We start from the raw sequence: 16978 nt of genomic DNA, 5'->3' as shown, positions 1-16978 counted from the left end.
CGACTACGACCCTAAGCCACCCAATGCAACCCCTGCCACCTTACTTGCAACCCCTGGCTGGAAATCACTTAGCCAGTGTGACCAGCACTTGATTACACTTGTGAAAGAAGCTCTGAGTGACTGCATCATGATTGCAGATTGCCTGAAAGCGTGCCTGGACCTCGCCTCAGTCACTTCCAGGGTTGATAGTCTAGTAGCGCGAAATCACTGCTTCCAATGAAGAACCTGGTCTTTCTTTTGGAGTCGGGTTCGTGGGACGACGCATGTGTCAGACTCCCAGTGAGTGACCACCGGTGACCAAGTTACGGTTGGGAATGTAACCTCTGCACCTCTCTAATTACATGGTGCCTCCGTGTTTTTCGTTATATGATATGCTAAATGATCGGTTAGCAAGCAATTTTCCAAAGGTTGAATTGGTGGTGTGTCAGTACATTGTAATTAGGGAAGTTCCAGGTTTAATATCCTAAATTTGAAGAGACATTTCACTTTTGAAGCTTTCTGGGCCTCAAAACAAATGCAATACAGTGGATATGAAAAAGTACACTCACACCATTGTTTGATGCACACAACAGAATGTACAGATGCATTATTCACGTAATGCTTTTTTCCTAACCAAGAATGAATGTTGTCAATAGCATGTTGCAGCAGCCTTCCACGTTTTTCCCAAATATGTAGAGAGTAACTTTTTAAACTCTATGCTCATTTTTAAAGATCAGTATGGAGAAAAAACTAATTGAGTTGTACAGCCTCAGGGTAAAGCTTGTTTTAAACTTGGTTTAATAGTCTGCCTGTTGGCACCCATATGCAAGGTGTCGTGGCTCACTGTTGTTTCAATGTTGTCCAACAAGTTGATAGTTCTGTAATGTGTGCTAAGTGCCCCAGATCTGGTGCATGAAGATTTTGCAAACTACTAAATAATTCTATGCTCAGGTGGATGGACGAGGCCCCTGGTCAAATGACTTTTATATGGTGGTGGTATTTGGCGAGGTTTTCCATTGTTCATATAGTATATGTTTGGGCTACGTTATTTATCATAGTACTATTTTTTTGGGGGGTGAGGAGTTTTATATTGCGCAAACTCGACCCAAAGGTATCACAGGTCCTTACATGAGCACCATTTGCATTGCAGATGGGCACATTCATTTTTTAGGCATTAGCAGATTAAGTGATTTTCCCAGAATCACAGGATGTTGAGCCTCCCGCTGAGACACAAACCCGGTTTCCTTGCTTCAAAGTCGGCTGCTCTTGCTGTTACCCACATCCTCAACTACCATGCTGCAAACACATACCACTAATCGGAGCCAAGCGATACCAAAGGGGATGATGGATGGAGCGTTTGAACAAATCAAACACTCACCCCCAGTCAACTGATCTGGGTTTAATCCATCATCATTCTTTAGCTCACTCCACCACCCCAGTTCAGACATGGCCATATGCAAATCAGTCAGACCCTGTGTCTCATGGGACAGTCCAACCCAAACTGTCAAGCCATGTCTTCCCTGGACCGGAAACAAGCATCCTGAGACCGGTTTCGGGTTCATAACCCTCATCAGCCAGGCTATCTTGAATCCAGTGGCAAAGTGAGCAAGGGACCCACGTCTGGGTATACCGTGCCAACTTAGGGCGAACAAAGCGATACCAAAGGGGATGATGGACGGAGCGTTTGAGCAAATCAAACACTCACCCCCAGTCAACTGATCTGGGTTTAATCCATGGGTTCAAACTGGAATGGCATGGTGAGCAAAAAAACGATGGATTTAGGGCCCAGATCTCTGGGGTGAATGTATGACATTGTTCTGCATTCTGTCCATCAACTGTTGTTTTTGCATTTGTCACCCCGAGTGGTACGGGTATGCCCAGACATGGGTCCCGTGCTCTCCATGCCACTGGAATCAAGCTATCCTGGCTGAAGAGGGGTGAAACCCCGAAACCGGTCCTAGGATGCTTGTTTCCAGTCCAGGGAGGACCTGGCTTGGCAGTTCGGGCTGGACTGTTCCCATGAGGCATAAGGCCAAGACTGATTTGCATCATGGGAGGAGCCTAGCGCGCATCCAAGATGGTCGCGTGAGCACAGGGCTCCCCGGACCCTCTCTGCTCCTCGGAATCTATCCTGAGAATATCCTGACGTGGCTTATGGAATCTGGGAGATAAAGACCAGCTGAGCATATATCTCTTTTCAAAACTCAAATCGGACCTGGGAATCCTGAGTTGTCGCCGTCGGAACTTTTGGGACCCACCCGACGGAGGTGGCCGGGGTGAAGGTGACCCGAGGGGCCGGGCTGCAATTGAACAACAGCGGCTTCAGCGCGGTGCCAGCTGCCGATCCACCACTTTCGGTTTCGGTTTTGCACTTCAGGAGACCGGCAGGGGGGTGCGCTCGGGGTGGCGAGGTGCTTCCTGGGCCTCTGAACGAGGTTTTCTTTCACCTGCCACTAGAGTGCCTATCGCCTCGGACCCCCTATACCGACATTTTGTGGTCTTCTTGCTGGTGCCCTTACACCTCTTGATTGGAGGTCCCCTTGAGTGACCGTGTTCACATGGGGGGCAAAGGGGGTCCCGAGGGCCGCCAGACCAAGGCTTCCCTCCGCGGGGGAGCAGTCCAGAGCAATAACATTGACCGATACACCCAGGGCAGGGGGCCCTCTGGCGCTGCTGGCCCCCCCCCGGATACTGCGGAGGGAGGCGCGACCGTCTCTACGGAACTATCCCTGCAGGACATTATGGGCGCCATTGATGGCATTAGGGAAACCATCGCGACGCAATATGAGGCCCTGGCCCGTAAGATTGACACTGTCGCGATTGATGTCACCCTGATCCGGGCCGACCTCTCCAAAACTAACGAGAGGGTCCAGGCACTCGACACACGGACCTCCACCCTCGGTGCGGAGGTGTCGGATCTGCGGGCCGTGCTCGGAGACATCAGGGTGGTCAACGATCATATGGCCCGGCGGCTTGAGGACTTCGAGGGATGGGCCCGACGCAACAACATCCGCGTCATAGGTGTACCGGAGTCCTCCGACGGCCGCCCGGTTGACCTCGTGGTCGAGGAACTTATCCTGAAACAGTTGTCCCCGGCTGGCCTAAGTAAGTTCTTTGCCGTGGAGCGGGCCCATCGAGTTCCGGGCGGTCGGCCACGGCCGGGGGCCCCCCCGAGGCCTATCGTGGCCAAACTGTTCTACTACAGGGACCGCGACGCTATTCTGCAGGCCTCACGGACCCACGGCCCGGTTCGTCATGAGAACTCGACCATCAATTTTTATCCGGACTTCACGCAACTGGTCCAGAAACAACGGATGGGATTCCAAGGGGTGAAGCGTCGTCTCCGTGAGCTGGGCCTAAAGTATTCGATGCTCTACCCTGCAAAACTCCGAGTGGAGCATGGGGATCGGACAGCCTTTTTTGACTCTCCTGTGGCTGCAAGTGACTGGCTGGACTCTCTGCCGGACGGGGGTGGCCGTCCCGGACCCTCTGCGGGCACCGCGGGTGACGGGTCCCCTTTAGAATGACTTTTGGTCCTTGATTTTGCCGTTTTGCACTGTACAGTTGGTCTTATTTCATTTGTATATTGTGTTTAACCAAGACCAGTGAGGGGGGCGGGCGGGGACGGGTCCCTTACCTCCTCTGGGGTCTTTTCGTAGAATGGGGTTAGAGGGGCGACAGGCACACTGCAAGTTGGGGGGGTTTTTTGGCCCGCAGGGGTGCAGGGTGGGGGGAGTTGGTCCTGGGGTGGGGTTGGGGGGGAGGAGGGGTTGTTTTGCTGTGTGTTTTTTGTCCACATTTGGGAACTGTGCTGCAGGCTGGGGGACCCTTGATCTATTGGGGGGGATGGGGGGGGACGGGTTGAGGCTTATGTCATGGAACGTCAATGGGTTGGGGGACCGTATCAAGCGGGGTGTTGTACTGCAATATTTGCGTCGTTTGACTCCTGATGTGGTGTTTCTCCAGGAGACGCATCTGGTTGGCAATGTTTGTCATGCAATGAACAGGGGGGGATACCGCCTCGTGGCTCATTCTGGTTTCACAACTGGTTCCAGGGGGGTGGGCATTCTCCTGCGAACCTCACTTCCGGTGGAGATCACTAAGATAGTCTCGGATGACAGAGGGCGCTATGTGTGCTTGATTGGGAGGTGGGAGGGGCAGCCCCTTGCCCTGGTTTCAGTTTACGTCCCCCCGGGCCTCCAGAACTCCACCTTCACTGACTTGGGTCGAATGCTGCTTGACCTTCCCGACAGCCTCCTGCTCATGGGCGGGGACTTTAATTCTGTGGTTTCGGGTGAACTGGATCGTCACCCACCAAGGACCCTCCCCGCTGCCCAGGCATGGCTGGGTGGGATGCTGGAGACTTTCGGCCTGGTGGATAGTTGGAGATTAATGCATCCGACCCAATGTCAATTCACCTTTCACTCGGGGGCGCATGGGAGTCTCTCTAGGTTGGACTACTTCCTTATGCCCGCGGCGCAGACTGGTCGGATTCGTGAGGTCAGGCACCTGGCGCGGGGTATCTCCGACCATTCTCCGCTGTGGCTTCTTTTTGACACCGGGCCGCGGTCTGCTGGGCGGATCGCTCCCATTAACCCATGGTACCTGCGAGACCCTACGACTCGTGACAGCCTGGTCAAGGCTATGGACCAATACTTCCTGGATAACGAGGGGTCGGTGTCGTCTGCAATGTCCCTGTGGGAAGCCTTTAAAACCGTGATCCGCGGACACGCCCTTTCCCAGATAGTGGTGGCTAAGAGGGTCAAGAGTGAGGCAGTGGTGAGGCTGGAGACTGACATCTTGGGGCTGGAGTCGGCCTTGGAGGCGAATGTCACTCCGGACGGGCTCCATGCCCTCAGCCTGAAACAGTTTGAATATAGGTCCCTGGTCACTGACGCGGCCAAAACTATGTATAGGGAGCAGCAGGGTCGACTGTACGATGCCGGGGACAAGGCGGGAAAGTTGATCGCGTGGCTGGACAGGAAGGAGAGAGTGAATCGTGTGGTCCCGGAGTTGCGTGCTGCGGATGGTGTGTGTGTGACGGAGCCTGACGAGATTGTGGAATGTTTTGCCGACCACCTCCGGGCTGTGTACTCCCCAGTGACTGACAGGGATGAGGACGACTCTCGCCTTCTACTGAGGGATATCGCCTTGCCCGGCCTGTCCGTTGAGGACCATGAGCGGCTGGACGCCCCCTTGTCGGCGGATGAAATAGCGACCGCGATCCGCTCCCTTCGCTCGGGCAAGGCTATGGGTCCCAACGGTCTGCCCATTGAGCTATATAAATTGCGCCCTGACAAGCTTGCGCCCTTCCTCAGTCGCATGTTCCGTGAGTCTCTGGCGGCGGGTTCCCTCCCGGCCGACCAGCGTTTGGCCACGATAGTCGTTATCCCCAAGGAGGACAAGCCGCGAGACCGCTGTACTTCTTACCGGCCTATTTCACTGCTAAATGCGGAGCCTAAGATCCTGGCGAAAGTCCTTGCCAATCGTCTGTTGAGCGTCGTGTGCGATCTTATTCATCCGGACCAATGCGGATTCATCCCGCATCGTAACACCGCTCTTAACTTGCGGCGTCTCCACGGCGCCCTTGCCAGGGCGGAGCTCCTCTCCGAACCGGCCGTGCTGGTTTCTTTGGATGCCACGATGGCTTTTGACACCATCGAGTGGCCATTCCTCTGGGCTGTCTTGGCTAAATTTGGCTTTGGGGAAGGATTTATTGGCTGGGTTAAGCTTCTTTACACGGGACCCATGGCTCAGGTGGTGGTTAATGGGCGGGTCTCTCGGCCCTTTGCCCTCGGCAGGGGCACGAGGCAGGGATGCCCGTTGTCCCCTTTGCTCTTTGCTCTCGCCCTGGAGCCACTCGCGGCTTGGCTCCGCTGGGAGCCCTCGCTTAGAGGGATCCGGTGGGCCCCGGGCTTTGAAGATCGGGTTTCGCTGTATGCGGACGATATTCTCCTATATCTCACCTCGCCGCGGCAGTCGCTCAACGTCCTCTTTGACGTTCTGACTTCCTTTGGGAATAATTCGGGTCTCACGATCAATTGGTCTAAATCCTGCGTCTATCCGATCTCCGGTGGTCCTCCTCTCCTGCCGCCTCGGCTTCCGATCCAGGTATCTCTGAGCGGCTTTAAGTACCTGGGGATATACGTTTCGTTGGACCCGGTGGCTCGCTATGAGCAGAATCTCCTGCGTCCGCTTCGGCGATTGCGAGAGGACACGGCCCGGTGGTGCAGGCTGCCCCTGTCCCCGCTCGGTCGGGCCGCGCTGTTCAAAATGATGTCCCTTCCCAGGTTCCTCTATGCACTCCAGAATTCCTTCGATGTCATCCCAGTGGCCTACTTTCGGGAGGTGGAGAGCCTGCAGAGGAGACTGGTGTGGGACGGGCGGGCGCGTATTGCTCTTGCTAAGCTTACTCTCCCCTGGTACGACGGGGGCATCGCGCTTCCCGACATTCGCAGGTATTATTGGGCCGCGCAGCTTTCGGCCATCAACCATGCCACGTATGCGCCTGGCCTGAATCCGGCGTATGAGATGGACAAGTTCCTGCTTCCCGGCGGGGACTATAACAGGGCGCTTTACTCCCGCTCGGCTGGCCGGACCCTTACGGGTCCTACTAAGATTGCGGTGCGGACCTGGAGGGCTGCCACTGCGGCCACGGGCTGGAGTGAGCGACTGACATGTGCTACTCCTTTGTTTGCCTCCGATCGCCTGGGGAGCCTTTGGACTACGAAGGGGTTTGACCAGTGGGATACGATTGGTATCAGCAAAGTGGGAGACCTGTGGCATAAGGGCGCGGTTAAGACTTTCGCGGCTCTTCAGGCCGAATATGAGCTTACGGACAGGGAGTTCTTCCGCTATGCTCAGGTTCGACACGCCCTGCTTTCGGTCTTTGGAGAGGGGACCAAGATCCCGGTTTCCTCGCCCCTCGAGGACCGCATACTTGACGGACATGTCCCTGACAGTACTATTTCTTTAATTTATAAGAAACTGATTAATCATCGGGCTGACCGCTTGGCGCGCCTTCGGGAGGCTTGGACGGGGGATGGGGTGGAATTGGACGACGAGGACTGGCAGTCTGCACTGTCGTCCCCCAAGGAGGTCGCCATTCCAGCCCGTCTCCGGTTGGTACAGCTTAAGATTCTTCACCGGGTGTATGTGACGGGTCCTCGCTTGGTCTCGATGGGATATTCCGACGATGGGCTCTGTAAGCGGGGTTGTGGGCTCAGCGCCACCTTTCTCCATATCCTGTGGGAGTGCCGCGAGGTGGCGGACTACTGGCGCCGGGTACATACGGTTATGGGACAGGTCACTGGGGTTGTGCTGCTGCCGGAGGTGCGTCGCTGTGTCCTGAATGTGTGGGAGCCCAATGATTATAGCGCGGCTCAGACTCGGTGGGCGGCCCTGGGGAACATGATTGCCAAGAGAGATATAGCGCAGCTTTGGGGTGCCCAGCGGCCGCCCACCGTGTCAGTATGGAAGGAGAATATGGACTGGTGTATGTTCAGGGAGAAGACTGTGTATGTTGCCCGTGGTAAGCCGGGGGCATGGGGCAGAGTCTGGGGGCAATGGAATGCATATCGCGGGGGTATCTGTACGCCCCCCCTGGTGGACACCGATATCGCCATGTCCCCCTGACCCTTGACGGTTCCGGGCACCTTTTGGAATGACTACATATGGACGTTCATTTCCCTTGGCCCCCCCCCCGTCCCCAGCCTCCCGGTACTCCTTCCTTTCGCGTGCTGCTTAATGGTCTGAACTGGAGTTCCCCGGAGGAAGCCTGACCTGCACTGTTTGTCTTTATGCCTCGCCTTTTGTTTTTCTTTTAGTTTTTTGTGTTTGTTGGATTTAAGTCTCCTGTTCCTTTAGAACTATCCGGAGTCACTTTGGGGCCGAGCCCCGGGAACCGACTGCAGCTTTGATAAATGTATATTTCATTCTGTACTTAGCGGCCGGCCCTGGTGGTTGTAGGCCCGTGCTTGTAATCGAATTATTGCTCAATAAAAACTTTTATAAAAAAAAGAAAAAAAAAAAAAAAAAAAGACTGATTTGCATATGGCTGGGTTCAAACAGGAATGGCATGGTGAGCAAAAAACAATGGATTTAGGCCCAGATCTCTGTACTGGGGTGAATGTATGACATTGTTCTGCGTTCTGTCCATCAACTTTTGTTTTTGCATATGTCACCCGAGTGGGACGGGTATGCCCAGACGTTGGTCCCGTGCTCTCCATGCCACTGGAATCAAGCCTTCCTGGCTGAAGAGGGGTGAAACCCCGAAACCGGTCCTAGGATGCTTGTTTCCAGTCCAGGAAGGACCTGGCTTGGCAGTTCGGGCTGGATTGTTCCCATGAGGCACAGGGTCAAGACTGATTTGCATATGGCTGGGTTCAAACTGGAATGGCATGGTGAGCAAAAAAACTATGGCTTTAGGCCCAGATCTATGTACTGGGGTGAATGTATGAAATTGTTCTGCATTCTGTCCATCAACTGTTGTTTTTGCACTAATCAGAGCCGGCCTTTGCTAAAATAGGCCCTGGGCGGAGAGAAATTTGGCGACCGTGCTGGTTCTATTGAATTAAATGAAGCAGCAGGGTCCCCTTTTGTGTTCACTGGTCAGTCCCTGGTTGAGCAGCGACTTGCTCCTGAACACAAACCTCTCTGGACCTCCCCCAGCTCACCTAAACTACAGATAGCTTTGCTGCCTCACGCTGATGAGGGTGTTGTTGCTGTGTGTCAGCAGGGGTGAGAGGACATCACTCACAGTATAATGAAGGTTTAAACTTCCTTTGAACCTGCAACCCGCTTTAAACGTACAAATTAGACATAAACGAGCAGGCAGGGCCATGGACAAGACTGGAGCAAGATGTCAGGGGTGCTGCTGTTGAAACAACCTTCATGCGCCCCTCAGAATATTGGCGGCCTGGGCCCAGCTGCTCGACCATGCTAAAGACCGACCCAGTCAGTAAAGCCCTGTTCTGCTTTATTGTTTACCTGCTGCTTGATAAAATGCTTGATAAACTATTTTGAACTGCATTCAGTTCATAAATAAAAACTGCAGGCGCTTTATGGTGGTATAGAATTGGAGAGGGCATGTTGCTCTAATATTGAATGATTTCAACTGGCTCGGTTCTTGGGTATTTCAATTTCCCCTATAGTTCCATAACACACGTGTGAGCCTGTACACTACTTGTCTCGAGCATTTGTGCCACTTCTAACCCACTCGCATGCCTTTGTGCTACTTCCTCATCCTCAAGCCTGTTTGCTATTTGCTGCCTCTCAAACCTGTGTGCTACTTGCCTCAAGCCTATGTGCTTCTTGCCATTGTGGAACCAGTGTGCTGCTTGCCCCCCCGAACTTGTAAACCATCAAGCCACCCTTAAACCTGTGTGCTCCTTGTCCACACTTGAGCCTGTTGCTTATCTGCCTGGAGTTTGTGTACTACTTGACTCCTCTCCAAGCCGGAGGACTACTTGCCTACTCTTGAGCCTGTGGACTTGCCCACCCATTTCTGAGTCTGCGTGTTTATTGCTCAGCAATAGATACCTGTGAATTCAATGCCAGTGTTAAAAAAATACAGCCATAATCAGGGTTCAGTGGGCCCCTCAGGCATCTTGGCCCTGGTGCCACTGCACCTGCTGCACCCGCTGAAGCTATGCCCACTGAACTCTGATTATTGCTGCATTTTCCAATTCAAACAGCATCAGGTGGGCAATTTCCTGTCTTGCACTAGGGAGCATGACTGGCGCTTTAAATGGGCTGGTGCTGTCATGTTATTTTGAGAGGGAGAGTACCTGAACTTCTCAGCAGAGGCGCGATATTTTTAATTGTAGAGTAATGCCGTTTCTGAGAAACAAGCAGGCACTCTGGCATAGGGTACCTGCACCGACCACTGCTTAATATGATGAATCAACGTCCATGTCCCAACCAGCTATGAATGAGAGAGGATGATCTAAAAGTGCTGGGTCGTGATAAAGATGATTTCCCATAAATTATTTTCTTTTCAAATCTGAACCCTGGCCAACCAGTGGGGCTTCTGTAAGGTCTTGAAACCCCGTCCGTTCCACCCAGGGTAAGCTTGCCTTGCAGTCGCAGCCACACCGCCTTTATCTTTTAGCACCAAGAGATCTCTGAGTTTAAAATGAAGGACATAAATAGCTGTTTCTGTTTTCATGCCCTAGGATTAACATTTCTTTATTTGATTTATTTTAGCCTTCACGCCTCCAGTTTCGAATCTCCAGACTCCCGACCAGTCTCTGGAACGCGTCTTAGCCCATTGCACCATGTAAGCCCTGTTTAATTATTTACATAGCCATTGGACAAAATTGGATTCACTATGTAAATGAATATAAAAAGTAAAATGCTCTTATTTCAGTTTTTCATAATTTTTATAATGTTTCATAATAGTTTTTTAGTTGACTCTTTTAGAGCAAATGTGATTGAATTTGTTGCTTGCGGAGCTAAAAACAATTCTTTCAAGGTCCAGGTCATCCAAAAAGAACTGTATATAGGGAATTAAATTCAACCTGTTAGTTATCATTGGGGAAACGGGTTAAAAAAATATTTAAGAATGAATCAATTGATCAGAAATAAACCACAAAGAAAATACACATGCATGTGATATTTTGGTGCTTTTTTAGGTTTCCCCTGTACAGCTCTTGCGCTGTGCTTGGGAAATTTATTATTTTCAATATATCTTAAAAGGGGCTACTCCAGGGACGGTTCCTCCGCAGTGTCGGAGGCGCAGCGCCCCACTACCAGTCTCACAGCCAGCAAATGAAAAATAAAACTATGTTCTAGCATCGTTTTATTTTTTTTGCCGTCTCTGAGCCAGCTTGTGCAAGGAGGGGCAGGGTGGGCGCGGGAGGAGGAGTGCTGTGTGCACTCCTGCGCATATGTGTTTGGCCGCCCGTCTCAGGCTGACCAGAACACACATGCGCAGGTTTCTCCAGCCCTGCTGCATTGAACAGCCTGGCTGGAGAAACCCCCACAGACTCCCTGGCTTGAGCGGAATGTCTTTTCAGCCCGCTCAGGCCAATCCCTGCGCTACTCTCCTAAGAGAGCAGCGCAGTGATTGGATAGGAGTCTGTCCCTGAGGCTGCCGAGAAAAGAAGCGGAAGCGTGACGTGGGAGGCAGCCATCGACTTCAGGTACATTTTTTTATTTTTAAATATTATCTTGCACCCCAGCGTGTCCCCCCCCCCCCTCCTCTGCTCCCCCTCCTGTGTTCCCTCCACCCGTCCCACCGCCCGTTGTTTGTGGCGGTTGCCACTGGGCTTCTCTTATCAGTTTCCAAGGCCAAAGTACTCATCCCAATCTGCTTTGGTGGGTGGAACGTTTTTCTTACATTAAGGCTGCACATCATTTACTGTTTACAGATGCGTATCTTCCCCTGGCTGCAGGCATTTAAGATTCATATCTTCTACTAAAGCTGTTGACACTGTTTACGCCCCATTCGCTGTCCAGACTTCAGGGACTGTTAAACTGTAAGATATGATCTCTTCCCATGGAAAAGGCAGACAGCTTCTAACAGTATGCGGGAATGTTTGCTTTTTTATTACTTTGTTGTGTAAAGCAGATGCTTTCGCCTTAGAATTTTTGTGGAATTTCCTATTCATGCATCAGTACCTTTCTTTGCACTTTGTAGGCATTATTGGATTGATTTTACTACTATACATGCAGTCACAATTGCAGTTAAAAGGGGCTTGATTTAAATGGTGCAAGCGGTGTAGTGGCTTGGGGGCCAAAAGTTGTTAGAACTCCACTAAACACCAAATATTGCTATATTTTACTACTAAACACTAGGGCCATCATTTCAATAAGCAGTGGCACTGGGACCAAAAGCTCTAGACACCCACTAAGCACCTATATTTTACAACTAAACAGGCAGTCACAAGTGCAGTTATCTTTCAAGCACTAGGGTGATGATTTGAATGGTGCCTCAAGTGCAGTGGCACCGGCCCAAAAGTCAACAGGGCCATTATTTGAAGGGTGCAGCAGGTGCAGTGGCACTGGGCCCAAAAGTTGTCAGAACTCCGCTTAACACCTAATATTGCTATATTTTACGACTAAACAGGCAGTAATCTAGCGAGCACTTGGGTCACGACTTCACTGGTGCAGCAGGTGCAGAGATACCAGGACCAAAAGCTGTAGGCACCCCATTAAACACCTAATATTACTATATCTTGCTACTAAACTGCAGTCATAAGTGCAGTTAGCTTGCAGACAACAGGGTCATGATTTGAAAGGTGCAGCAGGTGCAGTGGCACCGGGGCCAATAGTTGTCATAAATCCATTAAACACTGATTATTGCTATATTTTATAACTGAATAGGCAGTCATAAGTGCAGTTATCTAGCAAGCACTAGGGTCATGATTTCAATAGTGCAGCAGGTGCAGTGACACCGGTACCCAAAGCTCCAGGCACCCTACTAAACTCTGATTATTGCTGTATTTTACAACTACATAGGCAGTCACAAGTGCAGTTATTTTTCAGGCACGAGGGTCATGATTTGAATAGTGAAGCAGGTGCAGTGCCACCAGGCTGAAAATTTGACAGAATTCCTTTAAACACCTAATATTCCTATGTTTTACTACTAAACAGGCAGTCACAATTGTAGTTCCTTTGCCGTTAAAAGGGGCCTAATTTGAATTATGCAGCAGGTACAGTGGCACTGAGCCAAAAGCTCTAGAGTCCCCACTGAACACATATTATTGCTAAATGTTACTACTAAACAAGACAGCCACAAGTGCAGTTATCTAGCAGGCAAATAGGGATCATCATTTGAATGGTGCAGTGACACCACAACCAAAAGCTCTGGGCACCCCACTAAACACCTAATATGCTATATTTTACTACTAAACAGGCAGTCACAAATGCAGTTGTTGTGCAGGTACTAGGGACATGATGTGAATGGTGCAGCAGGTCCAGTGGCAGCGAGCCCAAAAATCAGAACTCCAAACGCATAATATTGCTATTACATCAATTAATTCTATTATTTCCCTCTTTCATTTAAGTTTTCAAATTGTTGCTATTATTTACCCGCACTATACCACTAGTAACAGCACATTATATTGTCTTTTTGTACATAAACAAGTCATAACACTTAAAAAGACTTTCTGTAACGTATGTTGTACAACTACTCAGCGAGCTACAACTTACCACAAAAAACGGCTTAATATTAATCATATAGGCGAACCCTAATGCATTTACCAATGCTTGTTATATTTGTAGCCCTTGGTTGCTCCATCATGTCTCATGTTTGTGCTCGAATTTTTTTGTTTTAGTGATTAGTAGAAATCTACACGTATTAAGGCTACTCTGGTGCCCTAGCATTTATGTAGAATTGTTGAGCAATTTTCTGTAGGTGCATAAGGTACATGTACGACAGGTTTTAGCGGTCGCTAACGGAGGATCGGGCCATTAGCAACCGCTAAAATGCCTTTTGGCATGTACCAACCCTATTTTGCAAGTCAGTAACCTATTACCAACTCGCAAAATAGGGTTTGTGAGATGGTATTAGATAGGGGCGTGCCAAGGGCATCCCTTCCTAATAGCGAGTCGCAGAGCAATGTATGGTTGTTTTGCGATCAAAATGCGGTCCCAAAACATTAATATTTTACCAATTCCATGAAGGAGGTGGTAGCCCATTCGCAAACAGGGCAGGGTCCCCAAGGAACCCCTTCCCCTTTGTGAATGTGGGCGCCATCATTTTTTGGTGAGCAGGCAGTGGTCCTGTGGGGGCGCTAAAATGTACAGTATTCCTGTTTTTGCGCATCACTTCCGATTTCGGGTTCATCAGTGCAGTGCAGAAAAAAAGAGGTTTCCCCTCTATATGTGGGTTGATTTCTCATAACCAATGTTCCCTTTAAATAGTTTCAAAGTATTTTCCATGTAAATTGCGGAACAAAGGTCATATTAAAAAAGGAATTAAACATTAAAATAGATCACTTAAGTCATTCAGACACAAGAATTCTCTTAAATAAAAGATTAATGTTAGGGAAGGTAGGAAACTTTTAAGTTAATATTACGCTTTCCACTAACTTAACCGACACAATATCAGGAGAAACTCGACACACCAACAAACGTAATGAAATAGATTAGCGAAATAAAGAGTGCAGTCATTCCAGAGTTTTCTCAAAATTTACGAGCCCTCGATAGGAGCCATGCATAATGGAACCAGGTTGCAGGCAGTTGAGCAAACTTTTATGTTCGTAATCGAATTTTAAACTCTAGAAAAAAACAGTAAAACACATATGTAGGTTATTAGGACATATTATAGTGATGCATAGGGAAATAATTTCAGAGTGTAACCAAATTCTGACACTGAGACCTGTGAATTTTCAAAAAGCAAACACTTGCTTTACGTTTTTGCTTCATCCAGGCTCTTTAAACTACTTTTCTTGTCCCCTCCCTCTACTTGGCACAAAGAGTCCTCTTGCTGCTCAGCAGGAGAACCCTTCCTGGTGTGTGCTACTGCTGGCCCCATATGTGGAAAGAGATTGCATCCTGAGACCCCCCTCCCCCCACCAGCTCTTTAAAAGGAACATGACTGACAGGTGCACTAAAGCACTGGTTTATGAATGCGGGCTGATCAGTAAAAGTGCATAGAACTTACAGCAACCAACGGTTGAGCAGGTTTGACCATTTTCCCCTTTGTCTTCAGAGATACCATTGGTTATCGAGGGTGACCTAAAGCTGTCGCAGACAGATTTAAGGAGAAAATGTGTTAGACATGAAAATTAATGTGTTTCTCAAGGATGTTTTGATTACAAACATTTGGAAGGCATATGGCAATGTATTGCAGTCTGTTTTTAAAAGGGTGTTCTAGATACAATATTTGTTTTTGGTATTGCTTCAGAGACCAAAGTTTCCTGGATCTGCTGCAAATGAAGAGGAGCCGTTCCCTTCTATTCCAAAACCTCCTTTGCACCCGGTGGATGTAAGAAGGATCAGCAACTCTCGTGCACGACTGTTTAAAACTGGTTCTCAAGGATCCCTCTTGCCTGACAAAGGATTTCATCCTGAAGACGGTAAGAACATACTGGAACTTTTTCATGATTTTACACCACTCTTAGTTCACTTTCATGGTGTCGACATAGCTTTCCTTTCTTTTGCTTCACCCATTAAGGACAACACAACCATGAGCTGCCAGTTGAGACACTACTTTTATGCGTAGTTGTTTAACCTGCTAAGGACTCATGTTTGAAAGAATGTTCGTAGCAAGGTCCTATTTTGAGATATCGAGCAAAAGCGGATTTTTGTGGCACCTTTTGTCATAACCCCTCCACCTGCTCTGCTATAGTGGTATGTGCCAATGACAAGCATCAATGATATACCAAAACAAGCTGTTGTTCTTGGTCTTGCTAATTCACTGTTCTTCCTTATTTCTACCAGCAGCAGGAATAGTTATCCTTTTAGTACCCCTGGAAACCTGCCCGAATCTCAGGAAACCAGATGTTGCTCCCCCGAGTGAAATACTGACAGAGAGGGAAGTAGAGTAACTGCCATACATAGTACTGTAGTAGAAATGGGTGGGCCATCAAATTAACAGGGAGAGCCAAGCCATGCGTTTTTCTTGGCTCTAAGAGCCTAGCCAGAGCTGGACAATGAGAACATTGGCATGGAAATCAAGCAACAGATAATAAATAAAAATATGAAAAACTGTATTCAAAGTTCAATGAAGATATTTCCTTGACAAGTGTTTTACCTTAGTGCATCAGATTATATCGCTGCATTCAGAGGCATTTACTAAAAGTGATAGTTTTTAAGCTTTTAAGCATGAACTGAGAAACATTAATGCCCCTACCCCCACTCTGATGACAGTACCATTAGTGAACTAAGAGATAAGTTAGTTGTCATTTACACCCTTTATGCGGGTTATATTTTTATTGTACATGGAGCAAGATTTTATTCCATTGGGCCAAACACAAGAGAGATTTTTGTACAGCACATATCCTCCCTTATTTCAAGGTTTTCTCATATGCTGTAATGAAATAAATAGGAGGCACGATCAAATAAAATAATTGCATACAATCACACAATTTGATCAAGTGGCCAAGCCAGGATTGATCCCAGGTTGTCTGTTTTCCCACTGTGTAAGTCAGCCACTAAATTGGCATCACTTTCTAGCTGCTGTTTAACATCAACGTTTAATGGTTTGTCTTTCATTCTTGGTGCATAAGGTAAGAGATTTGGGTAGCAGGGGAAGACACAAGAAAGCTCAGTGCATTTTAGACTCGAGGGCTTAAGAGGAACACTGGTTTAAGCAGAATCTAGCATCTGTCTCAAACCTTTAGTGGCTCACCTACCTCTAAGTTTTTCTGGGTATTCTGTGCCTCATATAAGCTTAGGTGCTTCTGCCAGTATGATATCTGTTTTATATGTGAGGATGTCAAGTTTGCACTCATACACCCCAGTGCTATTCCTTACACTTGTACCAAATCTGAAATCCTGCTTGTTCATTGTATCTAAGGGAGGCTTTACATGGTGCTGCACAATGTGACACTTGTTCCATGTATTAGAAGAAAGCTTGCAGTGGCCCTTCAATACCACATTTGTTCCATGCTTTTGACTCAAGCTTGCACAGTCCCTGAATACCACTCTTGTTCCATGTCTTTGAATGAAGCTTGCACTGGCCTTGCAGTACCAAATGTGTTCCATGTCTTTGAAGAAAGCTTGCACTGACTGACCCGGCAGTACAATACTTGTTCAATGACTTTGAATGAAGCTAGCACTGGCTAGCCGTGCAGTACCACAATTGTTCCATGTCTTCGAAAAAACTTGCCCTGTCCTGCAGTACCCTAAATGTTCAGTGTCTTTCAGGGAAGACTGTGATGCTCTTGACCAGTGCTGTATGTCGTATGCATGTAAGCCAAGGACCACTGTGCTCCTTTACTTTATCTATTTCTGTGTGTTATTGGTCTGACCAAAAGGCTGCTTAAGCTGTCTCATCAGCCTCAGACGTTTGCATCAATAATACATAATCTTTCTTAGAGAAAATGGG

At 48.8% G+C, this 16978-nt stretch overlaps 1 protein-coding gene across 2 annotated transcripts in view; it reads left to right on the top strand.

Annotated features, from left to right (window-relative positions):
• ARMC2 (armadillo repeat containing 2) overlaps positions 1-16978 on the top strand; it is a 486620-nt gene that overhangs the window by 100251 nt on the left and 369391 nt on the right. For both annotated transcript variants that reach the window (XM_085611202.1, XM_085611201.1), the window contains exons 3-4: positions 10186-10258; positions 14834-15005. In XM_085611202.1, the coding sequence (XP_085467328.1) occupies positions 10186-10258; positions 14834-15005 (245 nt within the window). The remainder of the gene's footprint in view (positions 1-10185; positions 10259-14833; positions 15006-16978) is intronic.

This window comes from Triturus cristatus, chromosome 6 (genome assembly GCF_964204655.1).
Source record: "Triturus cristatus chromosome 6, aTriCri1.1, whole genome shotgun sequence".
Lineage (NCBI taxonomy): Eukaryota > Metazoa > Chordata > Amphibia > Caudata > Salamandridae > Triturus > Triturus cristatus.
The sequence above is the reverse complement of the archived record's forward strand: the minus strand, read 5'-3'. Positions and strand labels throughout refer to the sequence as shown.